The sequence below is a fragment of the Mchenga conophoros genome, linkage group LG14 (assembly GCF_057382185.1).
Source record: "Mchenga conophoros isolate Kocher_MC1m ecotype Shallow Benthic linkage group LG14, M_conophoros_male_GT1.1, whole genome shotgun sequence".
NCBI lineage: Eukaryota > Metazoa > Chordata > Actinopteri > Cichliformes > Cichlidae > Mchenga > Mchenga conophoros.
In genome coordinates this window covers 19427713-19454029 of record NC_140539.1, presented here as the reverse complement: position 1 = coordinate 19454029, position 26317 = coordinate 19427713, and the positions used below count along the sequence as shown (strand labels likewise).

Sequence of the window (26317 nt, the reverse complement as noted above, 5' to 3'; positions counted from 1 at the left end):
CGCGGATACAAGCGGCAGAAATGAGCTTCCTCCGAAGGGTGGCTGGCCTCTCCCTTAGAGATAGGGTGAGAAGTTCGGCCATCCGGGAGGGGCTCAGAGTAGAGCAGCTGCTGCTCCACATCGAAAGGAGCCAGCTGAGGTGGTTCGGGCATCTGACAAGGATGCCCCCTGGGCGCCTCCTGGGTGAGGTGTTCCAGGCATGTCCCACCGGGAGGAGGCCCCGGGGCAGACCCAGGACACGCTGGAGAGATTATATCTCTCGGCTGGCCTGGGAACGCCTTGGTATTCCCCCGGATAAGCTGGAGGAGGTGGCTGGGGAGAGGGAGGTCTGGGCCTCTTTGCTTAGGCTGCTGCCCCCGCGACCCGGCCTCGGATAAAGCGGATGAAGATGGATGGATGGATGGATGGAACTTTGTAAAATACTGGAAAGCTAATTAACAATGATCTCATCATCATCTTGTATTATTAATGCATGCTAATAAAAATATACTCATCGTTATAGCGATGTCAGAATTTATTCAGTTCACAAAAAGCAGTTCTGGCAGAATTATTCTGGCTCTGAGTTTGATGTAGGTCTACTGCAGTGCAGAGACTCTGAGACAGAGTAAGAGCAGTGAATTTTCACCAGCCCTTCTCTTACAATGGCATGAATAACTCGCACATATTTGTGCACATATTTAAAAACAGTGTCTTATAAATTTCTATGTTGCAGCAGATCTGAATTATAGCATAATTTCACAATATCCTGTGTACCGAGCTGTATTAATACCTCTGTAAAAGTGCTGCAGCAGACCATAAAATTCCTGCTTTGAATACTACTTTATCATTACTCAGCGGTTGTATTTAAATTGGGCATGCTTGTAGCACTTCTCACATAAGACACACGCGAACAACACTCACACAGCCACTAGCTCGTGTCTCGTCACAAAGACATCGACCCGGACATGTTGATTTGCTCTGGCAGCACAAAGCCAGCGACTGGTTACTGGCGAGTTCAGCTAGCAGATTGTGGTTGCTTTTAGATTTATCTTGCCTCTCGCAGCGTCTGTGGAGCAGCAAAAAAAAGCTGCAGTCCCTTTCTTCCTGTTTTCTCAGAGCTTATTTTTAAAACTGTGTCATTAAACAGCATACAGTAGGCAGCGACAGGGGATACAGAAGACAGAGAGGGGAGAGGTCATTGGGGTACGCAGGGCGAGAATGCAGCTGAAACCACAGCAGACTTTTGTAAACTTGAGATAACAAAGAAACGAGACATCCGGGAAGTGACACTCTTCCACAACCAGACTGTCAAATGAATGAGCCTGACAGACGGAAACTCTGTGCAGCGTGACTTGCAGTTTGCTGTCTTAATCTAAAACAAATGAAGGGCGTATATGTGTGAGGAGGCGAGCACTTTTGCTCATGCCAGCATCTTTCCAGGTCTTTCTGTCTGTAATTATGCAATCCTCCACTAGTGTGTGTGTGTGTGTGTGTGTGTGTGTGTGTGTGTGTGTGTGTGTGTGTGTGTGTGTGTGTATGCTGAACCGGCTTGGATTGGGATCTGCGGTTTGTGCAGTGGGAATTTCATTGGCAGTGAGTTTCCTGGCTGACATTGGGGAGGCATGCAGGCAGCTGTGGCACGAGGGCGGAAGAGGGCCGGGCGGTACTCCCAACCACTCTGGTTGGACAGATGGACAGACAGATGATGCGATTGACAGGTTAATTGAAGCTTAGGCTTTGACTCCCACATGCACTCACACACGCTCAGAGGTGAAGCAGTACATCACTGCAATACAAGAAAATCTCAGGCTTCTTATCTGCTCCAGGCTGCAGTGAACATATACTTTTATCTGCCTGTTTTCAATCAATCTCGCCTTTTCCATTCGCCTCTTTCTCATTCTCATGAGTACAGCACACAGTAAATGCTGGGTGGGTGGAGAGGTAAAATGGGAGTTACACTTAGTTCATGATAACTGCACCAACTCCTAATTAAGGAGAGCATGCATTTAACTGGAACACCAGCTGAGCACAAAACATGGTAAAAAGTTGCAATGCATCAGATTGCCTAAACTTACAATAATCAAGCCAAAGAAGGAACATATGTGAGAGACATGCATGTTTGTTTAAACCAGGGTAATACCCAAAAGTTTAAGCCTGTGTAAACGCTTTTGAGGAATGCCTTAGCTGTCAAAACCGACAGAAAAAAACAAACTGCACATCACTAAGGTGTAATGGCACAAATAATCATAATAAAATGAATAAATAAACAAGAAACAGCCTGTAGATGTTCCTCTTTGCAGTCACAATTCTGACTCCAAAAGCTGCCAGACAAGCTACAAAGAGAAAATTATATTTTTTAATGTAAATTCTCAAATGTTAAAAAAAAAGACTTTTAACACTTTACATCACTCCCTGAACTCTCACTCAAAAAAAATACACCTAATGATCCACATACACTGCAGTCTCCCAAAAAGCAGCATCCACTGAAACATGGTCCAACAGTTGGTTACGCAGTTCAGACGAGTTCAGGCAGAAGGATTTACTTCCATTTTTAAACCCTCTACTTTCTTCTTCCAATCAGCTTCATTTTATCTTCATACATATTTTATTAGTGGCTGAGCCACTGTATGGGAAATATACTTAAATATTTAATACCACCGCACTCATTAAAAGGCTGTTTAACCCAAACCAGTAAACCACTGGAGGGATTTCATCACCCCACTCTGCTGCATGGTCTTTCACAATGAGCTGTGAAAGTACATGACAGGAAGCAGGAAGTCTGTCTTCCCGAAACATCACGGCAGATGAATAAATTTTGCACACATTCAGTTAAGAAAAAACTCCCTAAAACGACTGCGCTGTAAAAACACCGGGACTGGGGAAGCCGAACGTGGCCCTCTTCTGGTGAAAAGCGCATGTGAGTGAGTAAAGTTCAAACCCTGTTATTGATACAAGCGTGCTGGAATTTGGGATTCAGACAAAGGAAGCCCTCTGCCAAAGATGACAGTCTCATCTCGGGGCTTGCGCATTTGTGAGTGTGTAATCAGGGGAGCTGGCTCTTATTGCGGTGTGCTCCTTACGCAGCAGTATATCCTGCCAAAACCACTCAAGTATGGTGTTGTATGTGATGGCGCTAAGGCACGGTTTGAAATGAGCAGTTACTGGAGCACACGCTGCAAAAGTGAAACTGTCTGAACGCGGTAATTGAACCAACTTGACGTGTTTGCAGCTTCTCCGCTTCTCGGCAGAATATTTTGTGCGAGATTTAATTGACTTAATTGGCTGCTATAAGACTTTAAACCTAATAGGAAAAACATATGCGAATAAATCAGAGCAAGAACTTCGTTAAAAAGCGAGTAGGTGGATCACACCATCAGTGAGGTCATCACGCACCCATTACAGTACGTGAAGCATGCGCTCATCCTGCTGTTACAAAGCGCTACACATGCGGTAACACAACCGTCTATTCATTCCATTTAGTTTAATTAAGTATTAGTGACTGCTTTACTGTTCATATGAATATTCAAACTATTTAGTGATCGATAAAGGCGGCTAGGCTAAATTTTAAGTCAGTAGCCAAGTTAAATGAACGAACTACAGATGCTACACGCTATGGAAGTCCATGTGTATGTTAAATAAAATGAATACAAACGCAGTCTGTGCAGACACACACGCATATAAGAGCACCGTTTTATCAAAAAACAAACAAACCGAAAACGTACTTCTTTAAACCTTCATAGCCAAACAGCACTGAAGTTTTCGCCCAAACGCATGGCTCTAACCTTCCAGTATGTGCCGTGTGCCGGTTAAGTCACACGAAAACGTTACCGCCGTGCGTAAAAGCGGTCTGGTCTGCAACACCGGCTTAGTGGCGAGTGAAGCTCCAAACGATTCTGCCACAACTTAACTACCGGCTTCAGCAGCCATGCAGGTTATCCCCTCTTGTTTTAAAGAGGAAAAAAAGTTGTTTGACTTACCGGTTTGGTGAATAAACGGAGTGAAAATCAGTGTTCAGAGACGAGCATAATCGATTACAGGCGACTAGATTAGCAGGTGTAATTAAAAAGCTTGGCAATGGATAAAAACCACAAAGCCGGTGTTGAGGTTCCCCCTCTCTCTCTCTCTCCCCGGCTCCTCTGTGCGTGTGTGTGTGGCACATAAACACGGAGCTGGCTAACTCTGAGCTCACAGTGCGTCACTGCTGCAAGCTGAAACCCCCGTCAGTGTGTGTGTGTGCATGTAAACCCCCTCTGTTGCCGGTAGTATAGGCAACAGCCACCTGTGGCTCACAGCCTGGCAGATTCAGTTCACAATATGGAGGCCCAGAGTGTTTAAAGCTAAATAAACACTAAACTACAGATGAATAAAAAACGTTCCATATTAAAAACTAAATTTAATATAGTCAGACAATGAAAAGAATAAGCTTAATGTTTCATTGTTTTATATTTAACTCATTTTAGAAGTTTTTCTTGTGACATTTTTGCCAAGACTTTTTTTTAAATACTTTAAATCTAGTCCATATTACACCGTAAAGCCAACAAGGTTTCATTTCCTAGACAACAGAGCTAGCCCAGGAAAATATTTTAATACCACATTATTATTGTAATCCTCTGGTTCTATAAATAAATTCAGGCTAAGTAATATTAAAAGGGACCTATTATGCTCATTTTCAGATTTTCTTGGATTCTCCTGGAGTCGTTTTGAATGATTCACGGTTCAAAATAGTAGCAGAGCCACTAAGTGTAAAAGTGTCTTATGAAAAGCAAATATGCTTGAAACCTTCATTTTTGTGGTGCATTAAATACATAAAACTGGAGCCCAGCAGTGACCAAGTGTTTTTGTTTCTTTTTTTACTGTCTGCATGTTTTCTTCCCAGCAACTGGCCCCTCCACCCACCCCTTGATGTGGATGTGCATATATCTTTCTAGTTTTATGAAGTGAGGGCTTCAGTGCAGTGCAGGCCCTCAGCATACATAAGTGTATAATGTGTTTTAACATGACAAGGACAAGGCCTAACTTCTTGTTAGTGATCATGATTGACTTCAGCTGGTAGTTTCTCTTTTCTGTCATGAAAGTAATTTGTTTGACAGCAGTTATTGGCCTGACAAACTCTCAGAATAATGGGACAGTCCAAGAAACTCTGAAGATCTAAGAAGCAGAATTGTAGATTTACAAGTTCAGAAGGTCTCTTGGAGCCATTTCTAAACACCTGCAGATTCCAAGATTACTATTCCGAATAATCGTATTCGGATGTGTTGCCTCTTTGCCAGAATCTGGAAGAAGACCCAAACTGTCACTGTCAGATGAGAGGAAGTTGGTTAGGACTTTCAGGAAACAACCCAGGAACCTGACACCAACATCTCTTTCCACAGAGAACCCTGTTTTACCTCACCATGGACGGAGAGGGTGTCAACCAAGAAAGAAGCTACTGCTCCAAAAGGAGTACTAACTCCAAATTCTTCAACTTCTCATTTGAAAGTTGGACACAGTTGGGTGTTCCAACAGGACATTGACCTGAAACACACATCAAAACTGGTTTTGGAGTGGTTAAAGCAGGCTAAGATTAAGCTTTTGGAGTGACCTCATTGACCTCAACCCTATTGAAAGTTTGACCACACATAAAAGCCGTGTCTTTGCCAGGTATTGAAACAATTTAAAGAATTCTGCCAAGAAGAGTGGTGAAATATCCAACCAGCATTATGCCAGAAACTTGTTGATGGCTACTAAAAGTGTCTGGTCGAGATACAACTTAGTAAAGGACATTTAACCAAATATTAGTGGGGGTGTTTTGTATATATAATATATATAATATAATTTTGACTCTGTGCTACTTAGAGAAAATCCAAAAATAAATTCAAGGAATCATTAAAAGCCCAAAATTACCACAAATTGATGCCCAGTGGGTGTAAACGTCTGATCACAACTGTATATGACAGAAATAAAGGAAAATCCTAATAAAGGTAATGTTTATTTATTTTGTTCAAGAGTTTCTCTACACCAATCAGCCACAACATTAAAAACACTTCTAGGTGAAGTGATTAACACTGATCACAATATCTATAATTCCAGGCACTCTTGGGTGTACACATACACGCTTCTTGCTTTTTTCAAATACTGTAATACAGTATTGTTTCATCTGATATTAGCGATGAAGTAGATTTCCATCGTCTGACTGCTTGGACTATTGAGTTGGTGTCAGGCAATGACTCACAATATTTCTCAGTGATGCTGGGGAAGCACAGACAAATCTCTGTGCTGACTCCTTCAGTCATCATACAGATCCTCACTGTTTAGTACATTTGAATACTCTGTGGAGACGCTGCAACGTGTGCAAGTCGTCATTAAGTAGGGAGGGACAAGTGGATTTGTGTGTGTGCTCTAAATGTCCCGCATTCAATTATACTGCAGGACTATCATATCACAATACACATCATTGTAGGTCAGTGGGTTAAAAGGCAGTTGAGTAGCAATAGCCTGCTGAAAATCACAGGGGTTACTTTGTTTGTCGTCATGAGGCAGTGAGGGTAAGCTCAGTATCATTCATGAATGTGAGAAACAAAGAAGAAACAAAGGGATATTCGAATTTGTCATCTTATTAACGTGTACGTATGTACAATTATTTTGTTGTGTATATGAACTTTTTGACTTACTTTTTAACATGCTATGGGCAGTCTATGAAAATTAAGGAAATTAGCCTGTTTTTCAATTAATATAATCGGACATAGTGAGTGTTTTGGTAGCAACTGTACAGTACTGAACATAGTAACTTGTGTTCTGTACTGTTGAAGAATATTGGCCAGAATTATTTTTTTCACCAATTTGCACTATATCATAGTTTCAATAGAAAAACTCCACTAATTTAATGTCTGTGAGCAAGAGAAACAAACACTGGTATTCTGCTCGTTTTATCTACTTTCCTATCAAACATAGGAGAAAACTTCAAAAAGTGCAATTTGGATAAACATCCAAGAATCACATCACCATGTTAGTCAAAAACTACCTTATTGAAAAACACCTCAGTCCACGTAAAAATACTAAATTCAGTGCTTATCAAGAGCATGCTGAAAAAATAGGTGGCGATTTGGAAAATGAGAAACCGCGAAACAATAACAGCGCAAACAAAGGTATTTTTCTTTTTAAATATACATTTTCATTTACTTAAACATTTAAGTGTTGACAAAACGGCAAACTACATTAAAATGAAGCTACCGAAATACCCGTGTACGGATGGACAGAGCCTCATAATGAGGCTCTAAACATCTGAGCACTTAATTTGTCCAACATTTTCGGGGTGTGATAATCATGGTGACAGTGTAGGATAAAGTGAATAAATCTCAAGTCACGAAGGCGTAGACTGGTCTGCAACCATCTAACAGCCACGGATCCTGAGGGCAAAATGAGTATCCCCAACTACTTGCGGGTTGTTGGTGGAGGTTGATGGCAGCTGCTGGGACAAAAATTGATCAAGTCCCAGTCACAGAGGCTTACAGACCAATCAACCCTGACAACTACCTGTCGCTAGGCAAAAAAATGTGTATTCCCCAGTCAGTTGGCAAAAACCACCCTGTGGTTGCCTTGGTCACTAGCATATTCCTGCAGTAATTTAACTGGAACTGACAGACTTGTCTGCAAAAAGATTTGCCTTGCAAGTAAAAAGTTGCATCATTTGAAAAGTTGTACTTATTAAATAGGCAATTAGTATTTGCAGAGAAATGTGAAAAACTACAGGCATCTGTGTCAATTCGCTAGCAACCAAAGCAATCGCTAGGAAGATTTAGTGAAGCACCTTCTTTGCAGCTGATTTCATTTCATCCACCACTTGCCAGCAGCATCCAGAAACCAGTCGGGAAATACACACTTTTCCTTCCAACCAGCTCTTGTATGATGTCTAATGCACCGCACAACTCTTGAGCAATGTGCACACATGACTACACATACTTTGTTGTAAAGTGCAAACTTTCTGAAAACGAGCACAAACTGGAGCCAGTGAACTGATTTAATTACAAAGAGGAAACCACAGTGACAAAACAAGGACAGCTACGTACAGGAAGCAACTCTGATTCATCACCACAGCTGCAACATGTCCAACAGAGTTACGACCAGGCGGCAGTGCAAAACTGCAGCTTCTTATTTATTAACTTTTATTTTTACCTTCCTGGTCACATCTGTAACAAGGCAAACATCAGCATGTTCTGGAGTGAAAACATGAATATCTGTCAGAGGTCGTCTTGCCTTCTTTTTTTGTAAGATCTATGACAGTTATAACTTAAACATGACTGACAGCGCATGCCAGAGGGGAAGGGGAGAAAAATACAAACAGGAAAAACAAACCTTACACAAATATATAAAAATATGCCATTAGATTCATATCAACACTTGAGGACCATGGGTGCACTATTTACAGAAAAAAGGCAGTATGTACCAATATTTACAACAATAAAGACTCGGTTCACAAATGGGCATGAGGAGGTTTACATACATGTTGCTGATAGTTACAGTGATGGCGGGATTTTGATTATTTTTACTTCATATTTAAGACGTTAAGAAAGGTTGTGTGTGAAGGAGTTCAGTTTCATTTTCACTGGGTTAAAATGTTCCTGCTGAAAATGTGATTATTCAATCATTTATACATGTGTGACTACTGAGGCAGTGTAAAAGTATACTGTTAAGGCGGAAGAAAACCTAAGTTTATGAAAAAGCTGTATTCAAACTTGCTGACCATGACCAAACTCTTTTCTTCAGAGGCTTGTTTCTGTCACACAAAACTAAAAGCCAGGTAGATCTCATTTAAAATTTTAAGCTATTATATCAAAGTTCAGGTTATCTCAAACCTTCGAAATTACGCATCTCAAAATTTTGACTTACAGACTCCATATCTCGAAATTTAAACTTTTGAGTAACTGTTTGTTTGTCTGTTTTTGTTTTTCTCAGTGGCAGAAACAGGCTTCCGTACTTTAAAGCTTAGGAAAATAAGTAATTACGTTAGACCCCACACCATGAAAATATAGCACAGACAGCGCACAGATGTTTTTTCACTGTTGACCAATATGGCTACTAACTCCTTTTCTGCAGGGATTTTTGACGCTCTCAAGCCAGCAAAAATACACAAAATTTTATCTCGGGCAGTTCTTCACACAGACACACTGACATTAATCAGTTCTGTTGAACATTAAAAAAATAATAATAAATGTCTGCTACCTCAAAGTTAGCGGAAACTGAAAATTTTAAACCGTTACCTTCTATTTTTCTTGTGAGAGTTACTTAAGTGTACCATAAACCATGACACCAGGATCACATTATATGGTAAAAAGTTAAAACCATAATCATGGGAAACAGTGAAGTCGCTATGAGCTGAAAAAAACAAGAAAAAGTTAGCTAGTTAACCGCTAAGCTCGCTGCTTTATTTTTTCCATTTTTTATAAACCGACATAAATTCCAACACACTTTGTTTGGTATTAGCTTTCCTCAAAAACACTGGTAGATGTTTTTTTTAAGATAGCTTTTTCTTAATTTTTGTTCTCATAAACACACAAGATTTATATAAATCTTTTTTAGCTAATTCTCGACAAGAAACCGAATAAGTATGCATCCCAAAATGTTTAGCTAGTCGTTTAATTTTTGCTAACAGGCTACGTGAACTTTTCTTCAACAGAGGAACCAGAAAAAAAGCTCTTTTTTGAAAATGCTTTCCAACTGGATAACAGAGCACTTAAGTAGCACTTTTTTACACTTTAACAGAGGCTCGCTTTCTAGTTAGCAGCTATCACAAAGGCCAGCTAATCCTCATAGCTGTTAGCCTATCTCTCACAGTGGATCCTCATGTATGGATGTGGGAAAAGCTGAGGAGAAGTGCCCAGATGGCTGGTAAGGTGCAATGCAGTATTTGCTAGGCTTGGAGGGATCAAAGACAATCTCAGATTAACCCCAAAGCCTGGCTGGCGAGCGTGTGTGTGTGTGCAAGCTGTAGTCATGATTTTCTTCCACTGCTATAAGATGAGGCAGAGCTGACTTTTCACCGTCACTGTGCATGTGTAAGTGAAATGGCTTAACCTTTATCTCTCTGAAGGCACGTGCAGTTGCTCAGCATTTGTCCTTATCATCCTTATTACAAGCATCTGGTTCTCCGGCAGCTACTGCTACCTGTCTGTGTGATGTGGTGTGTTTGAGGTGTATCCATACATTTTAGCGCTACATGTCCTGTAAAGAAAGTGCCACAATACACACAGTGGAGCTGGAAAAGAATGTAGGCATATTCTAGAAGTTGGCACTCAATCGTATGGAAGCTTGTTTGTGACATTGACAGAGCTACGTCGAAATTTTGAGGTATTTAGTTATTATTAGGTAATACATCTCGAAATTTCAAGTTTTTTCTGAGTAAGTCGAAATTTCAAGCCACGCAACTCGAAATTTCAGGATAATAAATCAAAATTTCGACGTGCTAACTCAAAAATTTTCTTAAAGATGGCTGCGGAAACAAACTTCCATACATTACGAGGTTGAGTGGCTGTGTTTTCAGTCTGCCTAAAAGCTGCTCTGAGATGCAGCGCAAAGGGAAATAATGCAAAACAGTGCAAGAACCCAGTCTTGTGAATCGTACCGAACCATGACCGGACTGTATCCCTACACCCCTCGTGTGCAGATCTGTCTCCTGGTAATCAGTTTTGTTAACCGAGCCTCCTCGTTATTAAACTTGAAAAGAAAAGTGGAAGCTACATCTTCTATAAATTAAGTGCTGTAAAAGGCGGTGCTAAAAATCAAAACCATAAATACTGTACATAACTATCTTCATCTGCTACCACAGCCTATCGTCATCTTTAAAGATCACCTATCTGTGTCAACACATTAGCACACAAAAGGCTTTGGCATAGTCGCGTTAAGAAGGAATGTCTTCAATCTACTTTTTTTTTTCCTCTACCAGTAGTGGGACACTGCTTCATCTACACTTCTGTCATCTTAAACAAAAAATCAATATGTGAAGAAGAAAAAAAGATAAACGTTGATGTGATTTTCTACAGAGAACACACGTGCTTTTCACAAATCTCTTGACTCACTGAGTGAAGGCCGTGCATGAATGTATGGGAGTATATGTGTTCAGTCTTGTTACATACCTCTACTGCCACATATTGCACATAAATGATGCTTACTCTCCCTAAACAGGAGGAAAGATGATGTTAGCAGTAACATGTATTATCGATGGCAGTGGAATTGATGTTTGTCCTTCACTTCCTTATAAGATCAGACATTTAAAACTTCGATATGCTTAAAATCTCGCTGAAAAAACAAGGGCATATTCATTATTCCAAATATCCATCAAACTACAGTCTGTGTTAATATCTTTCACTTTTGTTGATTTTTTTTATAATCATTTATAGATCGCTGGGAGGCGTTTTATGTGAAGCTCAAGTTAAGATGAAGTGTTTCGTTCCAAAAAAACATAATTTCAAAGGACAAGCTCATGCTTCACCTGATTCATGCCAGAGTTTTTCATAAATGTCCGCTTTCAGCCTCGTGTGCAGAGACTCTGCAGAATCCAAGTCGACTTTTCTTGTTTGTCATTCTCATTTTGAACATATGTCCATCTGTGATAGTTCAAGTCCCCCTTCTCTGTGTCTTTCTGGCTCCTTCAGTCTAAACACCTTTTTTTTGCCGATAATACTCGGCCGATGCCACAAACCGAAAAAGCACACACAGACATGCACATCATCAGAAACATTAACACAAGAAAACTGGATTTGAAGTGATCGTACTCATTAGGAAGTCCGGGGAGTCGACAGCCACGTTACGCACATAGAGACCAGCGGACCGAGCAGAAGAACGCAACAGCAACACCAAAAAGTGAGGAGTGATGGGGTTAAAGGACGAGGAGCTTGTGCGCTGATTTCAGCCAGAGGGAGGCTGGGTCAGGTCGGTAGAACTAACAGTTCGATTGTCTCAAACCCTCCAAAGCAAAAGGTGGTTGGTACTGTCATCCCGTCCCACTGTTTCACTGCTATTAGTCAGTCTGAAGTCCTCGTAACCATCGCCACCGGAAATGACTAGATGGTTGGTTTTCGGAGGGATGTGCGCAGAAGCTCGGCGGCGTGCGGAGTCGCGCCTCTGGAGACTTCCATCAACTGTGCTGCTGTTTTGGGACTGATTGCCTAAAAGTTGAACATAAATGAATGAAGTTGGAATATTTCTGGAGCAAAATAGAAAAGATATGTACGAACCTAAAAGTCATTCTACACAAATGTTCAGTTTTGGGTCTGCAAGATGTCTTAAAATTGATCTCTTAAGATAAATTTAAGCTTATTTAAGACATTTAAACTAAATTATCACGTAACTTGTTGACTTGATGTGCTCACAAAAATGATAGCATAATGCTTTTAAAAAAATCTTTTTTATACATTTAACTAAAGAAGCATGCAATAGTCATCAAGTAAGTAATGGTCCGTAAGTAACGGTCTGCTGTTACAAATCCATAAAGAAGGTAAAACCAGTGACATGAAATTTTTATGGTTTTTACAAAATGGCATTAAACCTCAGGGGCATTAAATCACATCTACGTGATTTTTAACTCATTAAATTACAGTTTGCCATTTAATAATTCTTTTTTCCCCTCTTACAATTCCCTAACAGTAAAATATGTCATACCAGCAACTTCAACTAAAAGCTTCTTATGAAATTATGAGATAAAACAGACAAATTCTGACAAAAGAAGAGAGACAATGGACCTACTGTGAGGAATTGATTGTGATATATACACCTTATTGGATTTGAAGCACACAAAACACAGTGCTTGTCCACTTTACCTGACTGTGGGGATGAGCACTTTTGTAGTGTTTAGGTTTTTGATTGATTAATTTTAAATATATATACATTTGATTTAAAAAGAAATGTATGGCTAAGAAAGGTGTAATTATTCAAATAATATAATATTTTAATTTAACAAAGAAATAAATTAGAGAATGACCCTTACTACATCAGTGATATGTACTAGTTAGAAATTTTTTTGATAATAAATGTCAAAAAAAGGAAGCAGCACTAACCTGTGGGGTCACTTGTATTAGGAGGGAAGTTCATGTCAAACCCTTCTGGTAGTTCGACTGACGTCAGGAACCGGACGTGGCCCGTGTGTCCGTGGGCTGAGCCCATTGGCACCAGGGGAAATTTCAGAGTCCCGGCCACAGTTCCTGAGCTCACTGCTGGGATCACCAGCGTAAGAACCACCCCTGGAACAAAACAGAAGCTCATAGTGAGCTATTTGAGCCACACATGGTGGCGATCGTGGCTCAAGAGTTGGCAGTTCGTCTTGTAATCGGAAGATTGCCAGTTTGAGCCCCGTCACCGACAGTCTCGGTCATTGTGTCCTTGGGCCTGTTGGGCCCTTGCCTTGGGCAAGATACTTCACCCATTGCCTACAGAGGGCCCGGTGGCGCCAGTGCCTCGCCTCTGTCAGTGCGCCCCAGGGCAGCTGTGGCTACACTGTAGCTTGCCATCACAAGTGTGTGAATGGGTGGATGACTGAATGTAGTGTAAAGCGCTTTGGGGTCCATAGGGACTAAGTAAAGCGCTATACAAATACAGGCCATTTACACATACAAAAAACAATGTCAAATCGCACTCTAATCTTGATTTAATAGCAAATTCAAGTTAAAAATCTGGTTAATCCATTTAAACATGTTTTCTTACCTGCGCTGGTGCCAATCCACAGCAGATCCTTACATGCTAGCAGAGCTGTGATTCTCAGACAGGCGGCCTTGTGCTGTCTGATGATCGCATCTGCACCTGAACAGGGACCAAACAAAGTCAGATTAATAACAGACAGTGGTCAGACACCGTTAAAGTTTAAAAATGACAAACACTTTCTTTCCACTAGTTTGAAAAAGGAAAATGTTATAAAAAGAACTATAATACTACAAACAACTAAAACACATAAAAAGTCTTTCTGCATACCTGCAAGCATCTTGTGCACAGCTGGTGCCACGTCGACCTCTGTCAGGCTCTCCCAGGTCTGAGCGTGGTATAGTTTGACCTGCGCACTGCCCTGCAACGCCAGCCACACACCCTGACTGTACGCCACCATGCATGTCACGCACCGACTGCTGTCAGTGCCCACCTGGAACCAGTGCTGGGAGGAACAAAGAGAGAGACGGGGGTAAACTTTCTTCCGCGCCAGTGCTCCTGCTTGTCAGTCTCGTCAGCCTGGCCTTTTATTCCGATGTGAATCTAAAGCCTCCAGATTCTGACCTACAAAGCCGATCTTTCTCTGCTTCCCTCTCATCTAATCTTTCCACCTACCTCTTGTACTAGTGTAGATGTGTTGATGATAAGGACTCTGTTCTGTGAGCCACACCACAGCTTCCCTCCTACGGGAACCATTTTGGTGACAGGACTTGTAGGTGTACCCAGAACTAATGTTTGAGAAGACTGAGGGTCCCAGAAACTACCTGCAAATCCAGATCAACAGTAACAGAGTTTACTAAAGATCCAGGCCAGGATGGTGAAGTGAGGATGCAAGACAGAAGTGGAATGATGCTGTGATCGGGGACAAATAAAAGTGCTGCATGCCAAAAGCAACACTACAGCGTTTTCTTTTTCAGCCATTGCTTACTCCAATCACGTGCACAGTTGACCTTACCTGCTTCTCTCTGGTAAACAATCACCTCTCCATTTGCTAAGGACACAAACACTTTGTTGTCCAAATACCTGAAGTAAGAAAAAAGGAAGGATGTAAAAAGGAAAAATGAAAGGAGGTAAAGTAAAAGCAGGGTTTAGATAGTATCCAATAAGATCTAGCATTCCTGACCTTTGAAATTTGTTTTTGAATAATTCTCTATTACTTTAAAGTTAGCTAGGCAGACTCACAGTATACACAGAATGGAAGCCGAGTGCTGCATCTTCATGCTGTTTTTACGGTTTCGGATGTTGTCTGAGGACTGGTACACGTGGATGCTAACAAAGGCAGCAACATAGGAAATTAGGTGAAAGCAGTACACCAACAAACAAACAAAGATAGCTTATTAAAATCGCTTGAGTACACAGGTCCAGTAATTCCACACACCATCCATCCTCCGTTCCCAACCACACTGAGCTCTGGTAGGCCTCTGGGTCTATACTGAGCAGATCCTCCAGACTCGCCCGGGTAAAAGATCCGCGAGACGATCGGCGCATGGCACGGCCATCCATCGGACTCTCTGCGTGGACGCGGCTTACGCCACCGACCCCCAGCATCCCTTGAGAGCCATATGAGCTCGGCACTGGGAACTCCTGCTCCTCCTCACTGCTGGTGGTCTCTGTAGCCATGTCCTTGGAGCCTGGACCCTCGTCATCTTTGGGGTGAAGATGAGATTTGAAGGAATGGTAGAGACCGTGAGGGTGTAAATAAAGTGTGTGTGAACGAAGTGTTTACTCACTGCCATAGCTGGACGATATGGTGGAGTGACTGGCCTGACTCTGTAGGGTTGAAGAGGGACTGGGGGAGTCTTCGTCATCTGTGTCGTCACTGTCAAACGGAACAAGCTCCGCCCCTGGTCCTGGATACAATCAATGCATTTTCACAAATTTCACAAAAGACCTTACGCAAGAAGAACATGAAGTGATATAATTTAGAAAGCCACTAACTCACCTGTGGGTTGCTCTGTTAATTCTGGAGTTGACTGAGAAATGGATATGAGGAGCTGCTGCTGGGTGTGACCAGCTGCCACAGAGGTAGGTGCAAGAGGAGGCTCTGATCCACGCTCCCTGGGAAGTCAAGAGCGATTAGTTAAGATAAAGTCAGGAACAGACAGTAGCTGTCGTTAGATGCACACTTGATCTTGTTTGTTTGGGTTTTTTACTGAGATTAAAGATTTTGTGGGGTCTAATATCGACTGGTATTTAAATTCTTCAACAGATTTAATGGAGCAGTATATAGGCTACTGTGCAAAAGTCCTGGGAAATAGAAGGTACTTGAAGGGATAGATGGAAACACAGCGTAGCAAGCAAAAACAGAGTTTGTACAATAAGCTTGAAAGTCAGTATTTGATAATATTTAAACTGCATTTATTCTTTAACACAGCCTGAACTCTCTCAAGTAAGGTTTTTTGTAATGTCTTTGAGTAGTCTTCAGGAATATTTCTCCAGGCATCTTGAAGGACATTCAAAGCTCTTCTTTGGATGTTGGTTGCCTTTTTGTTCTGTTCTATGTCTCTGTGCCTCAATAATGCAAAGGTCCAGGTGCTGGGGAGGCCAATCCATGACTGTGTGGATTGTGTGTACTTTCTATTCAGGTATGCTTATACTATATTGGCAATGTGTTTGGGATCACTGTCATGCAGAAAAATGAACCTGTTACCAATGAGAAGCTTTCCAGGTGGTACTGCATGGTGGATCAAACCTGACAGTACTTTTGTGTTCATAATTCACAGATAGCTGTAGACACTGAATGTTGCACGTCTCCCCTCTTGATTTGAAGTCTTAAGACCTGTTGCCACTGATTTTCAGACCAGGTCTTGTGTAATTACATGAAGAATACCTCAGCCTTTCCTCCGTGTTTCCCTTTCTTAAGGATGGTTTCTTGACAGCCACCCATCCCCTGAGACTATTTCTGATGATGCTTCAGTGAACAGTAGATGGATCAACTTTTTTAATGATCATTAAAAGGTAATACTATATGGCTGACTTTTAGCCCAGTTTATATGGTTAAAAAGAAACAAAAATAACTTTCTTTTTTGTAGAAAAACAAATCAGTGAAATTGGAAAAAACTTTTCATTAAAGACCTTCATCAGATTTATTCTTTTCTAAATCAGACACAACCTGTCTATCTGTGCACTCAGTCACATCCGTGCATGTGTGTGTGTGCGTGTGTGTGTGTGTGTACTGACCTTCCCTTAAGTCCTGGTACTGCAGCAATGCAGATAATCCTGGCTGAGCAGACAGCGATACACGCCTCCACTGTGGGCTCATCTTTGATGTTCAGCAGACAAACCTGCAAAGGAAACATCAGCATCAGTCTACAAAATCCAAATTATGTTGTTTTTTGTTGTGTTTGTTTCTTCCTCTTTGATTGGAGAACATGGCATAATCGCATCCAATCTCTTCTCACCTGTCCCACGTATCCGTCACTGTTACACACCCACACTTCACATCCGCTGTCTAGACAGCTGTGGCTGGGAGAGGCGCATGAAAACTGGAGACAAACAGCAAAGTAATGAGTTCTTCTGTTCTGTGGATAAAATAAAGGGCAGCTTCACAGAAAATGCTTCCCACTGCTCTCACCTGCATTCCACTGCGGGTCTTCATAATGGGAATGGCCTTCAGGAACTCTGGGTCCCACTGGTCCTTATTCATCGCTAAGCACACGTGACACAAAAAGAATTAGCCATATTTAGATCGAAGTAAGAGCATTTTTTTTTAAAGAAAGTCAAGCAAGACATGAAATCACCCACATGCTTTAGCTCCTGAACTAGTGGAGAAAATAATACTGTATCTCACTCTAAAACTTTTTTCGACTTACCTAATTTTTTCTTGGCCTCCTCAAAGGCCTGCTCGAAGCTGGAGCGAGCGTCGGGTGTAGCAAACTCAAAAATGAAGCTTGTCTCTGCAGAAGCAGTGGTCAACTCCAGCTTCGTGGGCAGGAAGGTCATACTGAAGGCCAACGACTGTTTATCCGACAGCTCCCTGTGCACCGAGGCCATCAGATCCTTTATTACCTCGTCTAGGGGCTGAAAGAAAAGGAAAAAAGGGTAGAATTGAGTTTCAAAGTGCCACGCACACTCAGCTGTAAACACAACGCAAACGCACAAAAGTGGACGAAAGAGAGAAAAGATGAAACGCTCAATAAAGTTTTTTCTTTATGTCTGTAACAACCTGTATATAACTGAATATTTCAAAGAGGAGACTAGAAGAAGTTTCCATGTGTCCAAGAAAAGTAGATGTGCAAAGAGAGAGAACGATGGAGTTTTTTGTCACTGCATCTTTCACAGCACCTGGTGTGGGAGGCTGAGGGTCTCAGACAGTTTGCTGATCTGACCCAGCGTGCTGAGATCCTCATCTAACCGGCCAATCATCTTCTGGATACTGTCCTTATTTGTTGCCTGCGTGGAGCCTGGAAAAGGGTGAAAAATAAACAGCAAAAGCAAATTCCACATTACTTCTCCAGGTGATTTTATATAACAAAGTACCAAACAACAAAATTATTTTGGTTCTTTGTGTGTTTTTCGGTGGTAGATATGACTTATAGATCCATGTTCTACACAAACTGCAGCATAAGTCTTACTTTTCACCACCTCCACATCCTCCAGGGGAAGTTTCCACAAAAACTTGTATTTACTTGAAGTATCAATCACGCTGGCAGCAGAGTATCTGAGGAGGGATGAAGGAAAAAACAGGAAAGATGTAATTGAGAAAAAAAAAGTGAACATCTGGTGTACATATTGTTTAACACCAGGGGGCAGTATGGTTTAGAAACTGTGCTCTGATGGCCTGTGTGCATTACATACAGGCTCATGGAGCTGCGTCTTAATGAGCCAGACTTCCTCTTGAGAGTGGTGCAGATGATCAGATCACTGAAGAGGAAGAGGGAACGATCCTTCTTTCCACCCACTGTCTTCTACAGAGAGACAGGAACACAAGTACAGGGTTAGAAAAATGTAACCTTCACAAGAGGATCACACCTTATAATATAATACAGCTTTATAATATAATTCCAGGAGTGTTTCTTACCGCCTCCATGACTATTTCTTGTCTCAAGAACTTCCTCTGGGGGTTTAGAATCTGAGACAAACATACATATAAGGAAGTTATTGTTTTACTTTATTGTTTTTATTATCTATGCTGGGTGAAAGCGGCTTTAGAAAAAAACATAACGCTCAGACAACAAAGCTCAAATCAGCAGAGGTAAGCAAATGTCTCACGTGCTCGACTCCTTCTATGTGTGCCTCAATCTCCTGGATGACCCTGGCTTCCCTCTCTGCCTCCTCAGCAGAGCGTCTTCCTTTATTGATCTTCTCCGCCAGTCGTTTAATGTCCCTCTGGGCGTCCAGTAAGTACGGGTGGTCTGGGTGATCCTCTGGAGTGTGCTTGAGCAAATCCTTGAACAAACAACAGCACATTCATCTCTGTTTAAGTGGGCTTTCCATCACTAAACAGTCTGAGTTACTTTCACAGCAGGCTCATAGTTCGATTTTTAAATCACTCACCTTAACTAGCAGCTCGTATCGAGGAATCCTCTGCACCGGCTTGATCATCAGATCACCCAGAGCCTGCTTCTCCTTGTTTTCACGCATGTTTTGCTGTTAGATTAAAAGAAGGGGGGGATGAAGACAAAGTGGATAATATAAGAACCACCAGTATCAGAGGCTCTACAGCTGGCTCAATCCTGTAATTCACATCTCTACCACAAGATGGTGAAGTGGTTCCACAGCAGCTGCTCCTGCTGTCAAACGGCCAGTGCTACCTAGCCTGACCTGCCTCCCCAATGTGATGTTTGTGTATTGTATGTATGGTCGGCAAGGTATCATCTATATGAATTGCCCCTTAGGTATAAATAAAGTCTCTCTGACTCTGCCTGCAATGAAGCTGGATGATGGTTATAAAACAGAAAAAAAATGAGAACACTGAAAGCAACACATAACTTAAAGCTTAAAGCTACATTTTTGTCACTAACAAAAAGCTGGTAGTGGACAAACTTGCATCGTTACTATGTATAAAAGAAGTTTTTTCAATCCAACACTCACCTCCAGAAACTTGTGAAACGCTGGCTTGGCCTCCTTGGCAATCCTCACAGCATCTTTAGCATTGAGGAAGTTGTCAATGTATGCAGAGTACATGTTAGCTAGTGCTTCTTTGGAGAACTAGAGAGAGAAGAAAAAGAGGACATTTCAGTTAGTTTGTGCACTGAGTCTGAGGGCTTACTTGTGGTTCCTAGAGTATTTAAAAGTGGAATAAGAGGCAAGCCTTCAGCTTTCAGCTCCTAGTTTGGATTCAGGAGACAGACAGTTAAAAATGTCTTTTTTAATAAAGCTTATAGTTAGGGCTGGATCAGGTGACCCTGAATCTTGCAATAGGTCTAAGCTGCTGGGGGCTTCCCACAATGCACTGAGCCCTGCTGGTTCAATAAAGGTTCATATAATTGCTGGGGTTTTATCTCTATTATTGAAGGGTCTTCTTCTTACAATATAAAGCAGCTTGAGGCGACTGTTGTGGTGATTGTTGTGAAACACAGACACCACAGTCTTGTTCAATTTCTTGCAAAGAGCAAAACATAAAATTCCAGTATAAACCAGCTACACTTAAGAGGTTTAAATAATCAGGGAAGACAACAACAGAACAAACGGCATATAAGATCAAACTATTTTACTATTTTAATTCCTAAGCCACACAAAGAAGCTTTCACGTTAGTGGATTTCCACTTGATTTAACTGGCACTAAAAAAAAGGAATAAAAGAAGAAGAAATCTGAGGATGCAGTCCTCTCTGTCTCACAACAGAAACGCACAGATTGAGATGAATCACCCTGACCTGCTTTCTTTTCACAAATAAAAGGGTAGAAGACACAGCAGTCGGCGACACGAGCAGAGAGAGAACCACAATGTGGTGCTGTATTTAGCGTCACTGAGTCATCATCTTTCTGCCCTTTGATGAAATGGACTGACTTCCGGTTTCCCTATCCTTATCATCCGCCTCTCAGTAACAAAATTCTGACAAATAAAATCTGAGCAGGATGAGCAAGATTAGTTACACGGGGAGAAACAAATGGAAGAAAGATTAAGAATAAAATCTGGTGAAACTTAGTTTCCTTACCCTGTAAATACACTGAATGTGTTAACCTTCGAACATTAGACCACCCCCAAAAACCCCAACTGATATTTGCACCCATAATGATGTAATGACGATTAAACTATTCAGTAAAACCTTTGGCTGAATGTGTATATATTATATTCTAAAAACAAAAAGTAAAAAATACAGTTATGAAAACATGAATCTACTTTTTATGAAACTGTCGTGTCAGTGTTGTGCCTGATAAGATCATTGTTTACTATTATTGTAGTATTTATTTCCTGCGCGTCTCCGCTGTTTGTTTGCGATTAGCATGGGATCACTGTAACGTCCAGGATTTTATGGACTGACAAAATGAACTTCGAACCCCTGCTGAGTTTGTCTGTCATAACAAATGCTCCCAGATGGCTGCGTAACAGACAGCAGTAAGGCCTGCACTTCATTGCAGGACTTACTGCATTAGAGTCTAATGTGTTTTGTTTAATAAATCCTATTCATCTTAACTTATCATTATCAAACAAAACACTTCATGTAAGACTCTTTTTCTAAAATCTATGAAACATATAAACAACTTGGACAAACAAAGAGACAGAAAATTTCATGCCCCGTGTGAGGCTCGAACTCACGACCTTCAGATTATGAGACTGACGCGCTGCCTACTGCGCCAACGAGGCCTGTAGCGGTAGTGACCGCTGCCGCTTTAAGAGCGGGAGAGAGGGCGGGAAAGGGTGGGGGAGGGGTCCTCATTCTGAGCGTTGCAACAGCTTTAGCTACAAAGGCACACAGTTATTTTCAGTGTTACCTTTTTATTGCATTTCTTACACCGTCATTTTAAGGAACATCTACTCCAAACAGACAGGAAAAATTTATTAATGAGTTTATTTAATTTTGTGATTCATTTCTCAATCTGCTTTACTACTAAACATGCAGTTTGTTGTTAGGGGTTTTGATTATGGTCTGCAGTGACCTACTGAGGGAACAAATGCTGCCATTTGAGTACCTTCGGTGATGAATTTGTTTAGTGAAAATCTCTTAGCCTGGAATTAAAATCCTCTATCTTTATTCTTAGGAAACTCAAATCTGACATTTAGCCCAGCACTGAAGCTCTGGAGCACTTTTTTTTTTTCTTTGGGAGCCACACTTGGGTCATGGGAAGTTTTAAATGGGTCAACATGCGGTCACTGGAAAAACAAAATATGAAACTAGTGTTGCCAACTATAGACCATCTTTCAATAAAAACAGTTTCCCCTCATTCGAAGTTTGTTTATTCATTCAGGCTCACGTCTACAGGAAAGTAAATGTCGTATGAGTCATGTCTGCACAGATGCTTCATTTCTGCCCCTACTTTTGCAAATAATAGCGTCCACAGAAACACCGTACACGCTATCTTTTTCATCAACATAAAGGTTTCACTTTACAGATGAAGAGGTGTAACTTTCAGTGGTTTCTTTGTTTTTTTTAAGTTGTGGACCAATTCTAACTAATTCAAAATTCAATGGGGTAGTGTTATGGTTTAAACTGTAGGATGTTCCATGTCTTTCTCATGTACAACAGCTTTATTGGAACACATGAAGGGATTTCTTGCTTACAGTCAAGATAAAATTTCTGAATATGCTAAAATAGGACAATCTTTCTATACAAAGGCAGTATTGGTACCAGGACCAAAACAGTAGAAGTCGACTAAAAAGTACTTGCCAATGGTAAATTGGGAAGCTTTTAAGTTTTCGTTAATGGGCATGTCCATGGCAGAATGATCATTCATCACAGGCTGTGAAATTGTTAGAGCTCAAATGTACATTGTTCAGTCTGTCTCAACATGTCACATGTTTGAGATCAATCTGAGTCTGGAGACAGCTAATGTGTCAGCATTTAGTCATGCTCATAGCACCACCTAGTGGCTACAGGACATCTCCACTAAGCAATAAACATCATCCCACGCACATGAAATTTTCACTGTGGGTTCCACACATGATACACCATGCACCATGACATATAATAAGTGGGTCTTCTCCAACATGTTCATTAATTAATGGCAGTTTCCTAGATAAAAATTACAGTCTTAAAGCTGTTCGTGTTCATTGACGCCATTGTAGATTGCTAACTTGGGGTAGGCGGAGCTCCTCCAACTTCCTAAACGGGAAATCCAAGTTGTGGGGGTGTTCGAGATTCAAATGCCAACCGAGAACTCCGAAAATTTGACTTTTGACTTATTCTGGAATACAGCATAAGTGGAGACCTCTAATGCCACCTAGTGTGCACAGGAATAGGGATGGGTATCGTTTAGGTTTTATCCGATACCAGTACCAAACCGGTACTTTTGAAACGGTGCCGGTGCTTAAATGGTGCCCGAACCGGTGCTTCAAGAATGGAGAACACAAAATTGGTCCAAAAACCTCTCATGTTCAGCTGTTTTTTTTTGTAAAAAGATAACAATGTTAGCCTTTTCTGCGGCTATAGGGGATTTATGGTATCACTCTTGTGTGGGAGCAGTGCTTAATCAATGGAAAAAACACAAACTTTGTCCAAAAACCTCTCATGTTTAGCTGTTTCCCTCTTTTTCTTTGGTCATTTTAGCCTTTTTGACCAGGGTGAAGGGAGTATCAGCCATCAAACAAGAAGACAGCGGCATGTAACTACGAGGGTGTATGCTAGTTCACCTTACATGCATTAATTTAATAACATGGTTAGCTTACACACGAACAACATTAAGCTACTCACGCAGAGAAGAACGGCTGTTGCTGCCATCATCATCCGTCATCATTTCTGCTACACTGGCAGGGCTAGAGGCCAGGACTCTACTCTTCGGGTTTTCGGAGGATGTTGCTAACTCCGTGTCCGATAAGTACCTACCTGGGCCCGCCTACTATCCTCAGAAAGGTAAAATGATTGGCTAGAATCCAAAGTGTATGACATCTCAGGGGAAAAAAAGCACCGAAATAAAGCACCGAAATAAAGCACCGAAATGTGTGCTGCTTTTTGGTCTGGTTACTACCATTTATGTCAGAACCTACCGGTACCCATCCCTACACGGGAAGTGACAAGTAACAAGTAACAATTAGAGTAAAGGTAGCACACCGAAATGACTGCAGGAAACACCTAATCTGCAGGACAACCCTGGGTGATGGCACACCTCAACGTGCACCAAGGTGTGAGGGCCATTTCCACACTGCTTGCAGTTTAAGCTAAAACTTTAAACTGAAGAAGCGACCTCATCTGAGGCTCATGCCACAAAACAAAATTGTGATGAAAGATTTGGGTGGGGCACAGTGAAGTGTTCTGATGGTCCAACACTTTCTTAAGACCCATGTGTGTGTTGATGATGGCCCAAATATCTTATGTTCTCATCTGTTAAGAAGCTGCATGTGTGCTCTTTGACTTATTGCCATATCTGCTTACCGACTGGATAAGAAGGTGTCCAACGGTCTGCCTGTCGTGCCACTGGCTCACGCAGCCGGAGACCTGCTCCAGGAACTGTTCGTGGTGCTCCAGGATCTCTGGGATTTGGTAGAACATCTCGTCCACCAGCAGGGGGTCCACTATAGAGCCGCTGTCTGGCTGTTTGAGAGGACGCATGTAGCCCTGAGGAGAGAATCACCAGCTGATGAGCAAGCAGATCATATAAATATGTTTGACATAAACTAATAAGGTGTTTGTCTTTTTAAGAAAGTATTGCAATCGATTTTAGACTTTTTCATTGCACCAGTTACTTTATCAGCCAAAAACAATGAAGAGGAGACAACGCAAAGGAGGCCAGTTTAACTCATCAAATCCATTTAGGAGAGCTTATATCAAGCTTGCCTCTCAAAACCAGTGAACAATAAATCCAGTGGTAATCCCTCAGTTTATGTCTGTTAGTGTTACTGGCACAGTAACAATAGTAAGTGTGTTTTCTCAAACTGATGTCACGTTCTATATCAACCTGCCACTGCTTTCACACGTGATCAGTGGACTAATTAAAAATTTAAACAGTTGCCTAAGCATGACATAAATCTTTCCTCTCACCTCAGCGGGTAAATGTATGAACCCATTAAATCTCAGGTGAGCGATCTTATAAAATTGGCAGAGGCCTGCACTCTCCCAGCACCCTTCTATTTTTAATAACAAGTGTATAAAACTTCCAAGAAAGACAACATCTATCGAGTGCCTGTTTTGATATGTAAAGTCTTAATTATAAACAGGCAAAAGTTTGCTGTGACAGAATTTACCCTTGTAAACCTGTTAGTTGAACCCTGCCAGAGTATAAACACCAAGACCGGTGTTTCCCAGAAGCCCCACGTATAAAAAAACGACTGCAGTCTTACTGCTTGTAATAATTTTGTTATTAAAATCAACTTCTTATTACTGTGTTCCACTTTTAGTCTGCATATATGTTTATCAAAATGCAGTGGATACCATAAATACGACCGGGGACAAGTGCATGTCTGCTGTCCGGGACCCTTTTTAAATGAGGCAAATGTAAATGCTATCAATATCAAAACAGGCTCTCTATCCAAGCAGGCTGTTTCATCATAGTCTGCAATTTTGTCAGGTGTGCAGTAGATTTAGAGCAAAAACTGTTCATGTCAGGGGTGTCAAACATAAGGCCTGGGGGCCGGAATCAGCCCGGCAAGGACAACGATCCATCCCACTAGATGGCCTTGTGAAAGTGTGAAGTATGACATAAATTTTGGACCTTTAATTGCATTTTCACACATTTTTCAGCTGATAAAGATCTCCACCCCATGGCCATTCGTGTCACACCAGCGTAACTGAGTAAAAGATAATTAAATGATAGAAAACTTTCTGTTTTTTTACTATGTACTATAGAAATGTCTTCTTTTGCACCATCTGTACACAGTAAAATAAAGAAATACACAAATAAATAAACGAAATAGGACATTATCTTTGAATTAACAAACAAAAGTTCACTTTATAATTGCAGGACAGTCTGTCCAACAAGCCACTAGAACATTTTCTGTAATTTTACACAGTTATTTCTTACAATTTAAGCCCTAAGATTCACGCTAAAAGAGTTCTTTCATTTTTTACAAAATATGTGTTTACAAGAATTTTGCAGCTGTATGCTTAAAGCTGCTGAAATCTTCATGCACTCTAAAAGCGGTCTCTTTACTGCAAAAACAGCCACTGCTCAAAACAGCTGGCGTCTGGCAATTCATTCCTCACATCACGCCACCTGCATTATCTGATGAATGAAAGCTGCATTCACAAATAAGCAAAAACACCAAGAGAAAGACAAAAGATAAACGCGTTAATAAACAAAAGTCAAACCTGCACATGTCTACACAGTATGCCTGGTTACAGCATACCCCTGATATCTCAATCTTGGATCGAGGCTGATATGAGCAGACATTTCATGAACACTGTGGCCAGTACGGGGTAAACGCAGAATAAACACAGTCGACACAGACGGCACATTAACAAAATGATTAAACCGGGTTTTGCCATCACATGTTGTCTTCACTTTGTCCTTTGTCCTTATTCTGTGTAGATCACACAGTTTTGCTTTCGACAAGCTCGACTCAGACGCACTCAAACTCAGAGACGCTCACACTGTGATCGCATTAATTGAGTTTCCAAATTTCAAAGCTTAACTCTTAAA

At 41.2% G+C, this 26317-nt stretch overlaps 2 protein-coding genes and 1 non-coding gene across 4 annotated transcripts in view; all 3 read right to left on the bottom strand.

Annotated features, from left to right (window-relative positions):
• The window catches only part of relt (RELT TNF receptor), a 31437-nt gene extending 27293 nt beyond the window's left edge, over positions 1-4144 (bottom strand). For both annotated transcript variants that reach the window (XM_085245715.1, XM_085245716.1), the window contains exon 1: positions 3957-4144. The gene's annotated coding sequence lies outside the window, so the exon portion shown is untranslated. The remainder of the gene's footprint in view (positions 1-3956) is intronic.
• Positions 4145-7961: 3817 nt separating this feature from the next.
• Positions 7962-26317, bottom strand: part of arhgef17 (Rho guanine nucleotide exchange factor (GEF) 17) — a 67558-nt gene continuing 49202 nt past the window's right edge. The window contains exons 4-25 of the mRNA XM_085245730.1: positions 24115-24297; positions 19678-19794; positions 19141-19233; positions 18856-19032; positions 18665-18715; positions 18442-18551; positions 18219-18304; positions 17929-18047; positions 17457-17664; positions 17219-17292; positions 17046-17129; positions 16825-16928; positions 15587-15702; positions 15375-15494; positions 15023-15290; positions 14827-14913; positions 14600-14667; positions 14260-14408; positions 13915-14089; positions 13651-13746; positions 13008-13190; positions 7962-12119 (exon numbers count right to left, since the gene is read on the bottom strand). Of these exons, the coding sequence (XP_085101856.1) occupies positions 11911-12119; positions 13008-13190; positions 13651-13746; positions 13915-14089; positions 14260-14408; positions 14600-14667; positions 14827-14913; positions 15023-15290; positions 15375-15494; positions 15587-15702; positions 16825-16928; positions 17046-17129; positions 17219-17292; positions 17457-17664; positions 17929-18047; positions 18219-18304; positions 18442-18551; positions 18665-18715; positions 18856-19032; positions 19141-19233; positions 19678-19794; positions 24115-24297 (2877 nt within the window). The 3' untranslated portion in view covers positions 7962-11910. The remainder of the gene's footprint in view (positions 12120-13007; positions 13191-13650; positions 13747-13914; positions 14090-14259; positions 14409-14599; positions 14668-14826; positions 14914-15022; positions 15291-15374; positions 15495-15586; positions 15703-16824; positions 16929-17045; positions 17130-17218; positions 17293-17456; positions 17665-17928; positions 18048-18218; positions 18305-18441; positions 18552-18664; positions 18716-18855; positions 19033-19140; positions 19234-19677; positions 19795-24114; positions 24298-26317) is intronic.
• On the bottom strand, positions 21320-21392 carry trnam-cau (transfer RNA methionine (anticodon CAU)). The gene has a single exon. It is a non-coding gene; the product is annotated as a tRNA-Met (tRNA).